Here is a 6,017-nt window from a genome sequence, read left to right on the forward strand (position 1 = left end):
CCCTCTTAAATCCTGAAAAAGAAACTCCAGGATGCATGTGTTCTTCCAGTCACCCCCGACTGGTCAAACTCCCCAAATTGAAGCTGACTACACATCTTCCCTGGTTTGTCCCATTTGTGAAATTGCCTTCCTGAGGATGTTCAATCACATTCTTCTCCAGGGCTTCAAACATGCAATGGATTATTCCCACATACCTACACACAATCGTTTCTACCTCAATTAACCTTATCTAACCTAACCCAATGGAATGATAGCCTTGGGGCATGTACACTCGACTCTGAGCTGTCGAGCTTGAGTTCGGATCTCGACCCAGGTAAACAAACTTTCATCCTGGTGTTTTACAGGCAGGTCAATTAATAAACGTATGTGCCGTCCCTCAGATGGACGTTAAACTTGGCATTCCATCTCTAACTGCTGGGATTAGTTGGTGGACGTTACAGATCATACAGCATCCTTCATGAAAAGTATGTGACCTTGACAAAATTCCTGCCCTCATTATCACTGGGAAGGCAACAGCAAACCAACCAGTGTAATCCTTGCCGTGAAGCCACTTTGACAGCAATGAATCTGACAGGATACAAGAGTTCGATAATATTCACCTCACCCAACCTTAATCTAATTTTCAGGATACTGAGTTTCCTCCACTCCACTCCACTCCTCCTTTCCTATTTGTTCGTTCTCTTGCATGTTGTGTCTAACTGTCGTTTTGTCATGCTTTTAGCTTCTGTCACCTCGCTCTTCCATGAGCCTCGATTAAGAAAAAAAAAAATCACCTCAGCTGTTCACACACAAAAAGTGTGAACCAAAAAAAATGGGTACCAGATCTGTCAGGGCAGGAGCTACAAGTCAGCCTCATCGAAGATGCCATTTGTATAGGGTACTGAAAGTGCTGGAGGTGGGTGCATAGCTATGTTCAAACCTGTACTTCAACCATGGGTCGAGGTTTTGGGTGTCATGTGGCCTGGTAAAGGTCAGGTGGTGGGATGAATGGCGGGTGCTCCTGTCAGCTACACTGTTGGCATCATGGGTATTCCATATTACCAATGACCAATCAACAGTGGGTCACAAGGGCATCCACTAAATGCATGTGCAGTTGAGTGACAATGTGTTTTGGCCTGGAATGCATGAAGACATGGATCGATCAATGCAGGGGTACCCAGACTACACACAAAGGAAGAATTTCCCAAAATCCAGCGCCCAATAATGCCCCACTGTCATTAACCAAACCCAACCTTAATCTTATTTGCAGGATACTGCATTTCCTCCACTCCTCCCTTCCCTGTTTGTTCATTCTCTTGATTATTGTGTCCAACTGTCGTTTCGTTATCCTTTTAGCTTCTGTCACCTTGCTCTTCCATGAGCCTCAATCTTGAAAAGAAAAAACACAATGTAAGGAAAGATTAACTATAATTTCATAAACATAGAACTGAACAAGGTCATGTAAACAAAGCCAACTAGCCTTAGCAATCCTTTCAAAGAGAGAACAGATCATTCAAATATTCTTGTTTGTTTGCCACTTTCAAGTGGACAAATTTAGAGACAAACTTTGGGAAGTTTTTTTGAACGAACCAAGTATCTGGGTGGGTGGAACAACTCCATCTATGGGAAATATTGTCGGACTTAAATCACCTTTCCAGCATCAATCGCTGTGTTCACAGGCAAGATCTGTGCTTTCCTCCATTAGTTTTATAAACAACGAACTGTCATAATCCTTTCATTAATAATAGCTAGCAACCTGAAGGTCGACATCACGCAATGGCGTTCCGGAAGGTTACCATAGAATCATGGATGATCAATACCTGTGCTCATGTCAGTCGAAATAGTCTGAAACATCACATCACTCCGCTACAAACTTTGTGCGTTTCGCGTACGCATCCCTAACTAGAAACAAAATGAAGCTCATCACATGGCTTAGGCAAGGAAGAGTGAGAATAGCCTGTGGGCTGTGACTCACCAGCCGAGGATATCTGCAGAAACACAGTACCGATCATGAGTACAAGAAGCGCCTCCATGTCGATAGATTTCACTAAAATGACCTTCATCCCACATAAACCCTTTGTGGGATATCCGTCCACATTATACTCCTCCCATACTCCTCATCATCCTATTCTCTTCCTCCGCCTACTACCTTCCTGTTGTCTGGTTTTCATCGGGGTAAAGGGTGCATGGCTAGGAATGGTAATCATAGAGGTTGGAAAGAGACAAACTTAACGATGTAAACCGCACTTTATCGGCTAACTCAATAAAATATAGATTGGTTGGATAAGGTTCAGGTCCAGAGATAAGTTGGAAGGGCGTGGCGAAGAGGGCAGGTTTAAAGGGCGGGCTTTTGCCCGTGACGTCATCGTGTGATCATTCCCAATAAGTTGAGCTTTTTGTTGTTTGGAGGTTACTATGATGTTAACATGGCCCGTTCATTCCCACAGGCGCATTAAGAGTTTAGTGTTCAGACCGTTAATCAGCTCAAGCAACAAGCTTGACAACATGGACAAATAACGGGTTCACATTCCAACGTCCTCACTCATCTTACCAAACATCGCCCAAAATGATGGACCACAGCAGCCAACTTCCCCACCCCACTGCAGAATGACCAACTCCCTTGGTGTTCGTCATGCATTCCAGCTCGCTTGTTCATAACAACATTCACTTTCAAGTATCTACATCGATCAAAACATCGCCCAAAATGATGGACCACAGCAGCCAACTTCCCCACCCCACCGCAGAATAACCAACTCCCTTGATGTTCGTCACGCATTCCAGCTCGCTTGTTCATAACAACATTCACTTTCAAGTATCTACATCTATCCGTTGCTTTCGTCGCATTAGTTTCCAATATCGGTTCTCGAACCATTTAATTATCATATACACTTAACTTCAGACTTGATTCGCATCGTGGGTGAGCGATTATAATTTGACAGGAAATCAATTCTAAATGTGGAGATGTTATCAAGTACCAGAGCATCAACTGAAAGTTAGCTTTGTTAAGTGCCTGAGGGTCCGTGTATAAAATCTCTTAACTCCTTCAGCAGAAGATACTACTTAAGACCTTATTAAGGACTGTACATCCAAACTTTAAGTTCAAGGAAGAATGAGGTGACAGATAAGAAGTGGGGGAGGGTTGAGGGTAATGCACTCAGAAGTGGAGCAGTTGGGCAACATGGACGTGCAGTAAGGGAATGAATGAAAGAGAGAAAGTAACAGAGAAACCTGTAAATAAATGTAGAGGTCAATGGTCGCAGAAAAAATATTGGGTAAGGATAGAGGATGATGTGAGATGGTGTACTGCCAACTTTAAGCACTGATGGAAAAAGTTCGGATTTTAAACTGAGGAAGGTAGTTCTACAAGCGGGAGAAGGGAAGAACAAAGGAGCAGTGTGTGGCAAGCCTGGATTTTAAGAGTTTCACAACGAGAGAGTTGCTGGAAGAAAGTGTGCATGCTCATAGATGGCCGAGGGAGGGATGAAAAGGGAGAGGGAAAAAGACCGTTAGGAGAGTTGTAGAAAGCAGGCCACTACTCTGTGGTCACAAAGTGGAGGATCAGTATTTTTTTTTATCTTTACGATAAAATTGTTACATTCTCATATATGTACGATTAATTTTTTTTCAGGATGGGTGATCAAAGTCCATACGGTATTGAAGAGAGGCTTGTAAACTTGATGTGGATGCATGAACGAACACGAACCAGCCAGAGTCCCAGACATCAGGAGTGCGTTTCTTGAACGTTTTGGTAAAGATGCACCAACACCAAGGATTTTGTGAGAATGGGAAAATAAAGCCTTTACAACACAAGTGATGTTCATGATGCATCACAAAGTGGTAGATCCGCATCAGGTTATTGAGACCTCCGTTGATCGATCTCCTAAGAAGTCAACCCATAAGCACTTGGTGGAACTGGGCATCCCCAGAAGCACTGTGCAGAAAGTTATGAAAGAAGGCATTCAAGTGTGTTTGGATAACAGCGGTGATCATACAGACAAATATAACTGAATGTTATCGAACTGATCCCCCACTTTGTGGCCACCATGTATGATGATGGAGTAGCAGTGCCCATACATTTTTGTGGGAGATGCCAATGATGCCGAGAGCTTTGGGCTTGACAACGTCCATAAGTGACAGTTGAGAATTATACTGAGTAAGGACTTTGCAGGAGGGAGGATGCTCAGTGTAATGCTGGTCTTGAAAGCCAGCTTTGATATACGGTGTGCCGTGGAAAGGTTGCAGCTGGTGGTGAGGTTCAGAAGTTTGAGTTACTGAACCTTTTCCAGTGGTCGATTATGGAAATCATAGCTCAATGGATAACATTGTTTGTTATCCATTCATACAACAAGGATGTTAGCAACTATAATAATTCACTGGAGAGAATGTTTTTCAGGAGAGTTCAGAGGTGGTGTACTCACCAAGCTATCTAGTTTGAGTTGGATGCTTGACCTGACTATAAACTGTCATCCTTGTGTTTTACAGGAAGGTTGTTGCATCAACAAGTGGACCATCCTCAGAGGAGACATGAAACCGGCTGTCCGATCTGCTAGCAGTCATTAGTGGACATCAAAGATCCCAAAGTGCCTTTTGAAAAGAATAAACCGTTGGTCGCTAGTACTCTGGCCTATTTCCAAAGTCCTGCATTATCAGCAGAACAGCACAAATAAAAAGTAACCAGCGAATCAAATCACAGTCCATAATGCATTTGCTAGGCAGTCTATAACGTCTCAGCCTACCTTTATGGTCTGGTGAGAGTGACACTGACAGAGAAGTAACAACAGAGGCTGCAGGTCTGCGAAACAACTGGGTCGGGAGAATAGCAGGAGTGAAGAGGGTGATTAAAAGGATGGACGAACTAAAGAAGGAGATTGATGTGAGGATGAGTTTCACAGGGAGATTGGTAAAGAGACCACTGATGTGTGCTGGGCAACTGGTGCGGATGGAGGAAGAGAGATGCTAAAGAAAGTGGACGGGGTTGAGGGAGAAAGGTTAGAAGGAAAAAAGGTACACCTCGGCTGAGATGGGAAGAATGTGTAAGGAGGGATGTAAATAAGATAGGGCTCGTGGGAGAGTGGACAGAGCTGGCTGGAGAAAGAGGGCAGTGGAGGAGTATTGCACAAAATGCTAGGCAGCAACAGCTTGGTACGATTAGGCCTCATCCCATATAAGGGCAATGAGGAAGAAGTCCATAAAGATAGTTCATGAAATACACGTTGCTTCAAACACCAGATTAAAAACCGAATGAGGGGGAAGGGACATGCTTTGCAAACAAGTTACCTCTTCACGAAGTCACATTCAAGGTGATGCAATTACAAAAAACAGATTCTGCCCAGGTAACTGTTCCTCATGAGAACAGTGTCCACCTCTGTGATGGAATGTGCTGCTGTATGGACGAGTGGAATTTTAATGAAACTACAATCGACCTTTCAGTAAACACTCCATGATTTGTTAACCAATTACACAATAGATCTCATGCAAACACCAAATGTATAAATCTGAGACATTTACAAATAAGACAATCTACGCACCACCTCCCGCATTTCATCTACATGAGCTACCTCCTTTGGGGACGACATTGAAAATGTTTTGTGTTTATGTACGAGACTGTAAGCAACAAGAGTTATGGCATAATGATAGGAGCACCACCTGGAAGGGGTAAAAAAAAACACCAACAACAAAATCCAGGAGCACAAGTCAAGATCTAGTGCCTTTAGAAAGTATTCACACTCCCTCGATTTTCAAATTTTGTTGTGTTACAGCCTAAATTTAAAATGGATTAAATTTAAAGTTTTTGTCACCAATTTACACAAAATACCCCATTAATGACAAACTGAAAACATGTTTTTAGAATTTTTTACAAATTAATTGAAAATGAAAAGGTGAAATGTCTTGTGTCAACATTTGGCAGACCAAATTCCTGCCTGCTACTCTGCAGAATCACTTGGACTGCTCTTGCATCTTCTGGATGTGTCAAGTTTTGCTGAGTTGGTACCAAGACAGGACAATGCACTTCCCTTTCATGGCACAAAGAAAAAAGA

The 6,017-nt window shown here is 42.9% G+C and overlaps 1 protein-coding gene across 3 annotated transcripts in view; it reads right to left on the minus strand.

Moving 5' to 3' along the window:
* LOC147017116 (EGF-like repeat and discoidin I-like domain-containing protein 3) overlaps positions 1-2,239 on the minus strand; it is a 56,166-nt gene extending 53,927 nt beyond the window's left edge. For 2 of the 3 annotated variants that reach the window (XM_085846502.1, XM_085846500.1), the window contains exon 1: positions 1,955-2,239. In XM_085846502.1, the coding sequence (XP_085702628.1) occupies positions 1,955-2,042 (88 nt within the window). In that variant the 5' untranslated portion in view covers positions 2,043-2,239. The remainder of the gene's footprint in view (positions 1-1,954) is intronic. The other variant, XM_085846501.1, reaches the window with a different exon arrangement.
* Between the last annotated feature and the right edge of the window lie 3,778 nt (positions 2,240-6,017).

Source organism: Eptatretus burgeri, chromosome 11, assembly GCF_056783735.1.
Source record: "Eptatretus burgeri isolate ZD-2024b chromosome 11, Ebu_testis_v1, whole genome shotgun sequence".
Classification (NCBI taxonomy): domain Eukaryota; kingdom Metazoa; phylum Chordata; class Myxini; order Myxiniformes; family Myxinidae; genus Eptatretus; species Eptatretus burgeri.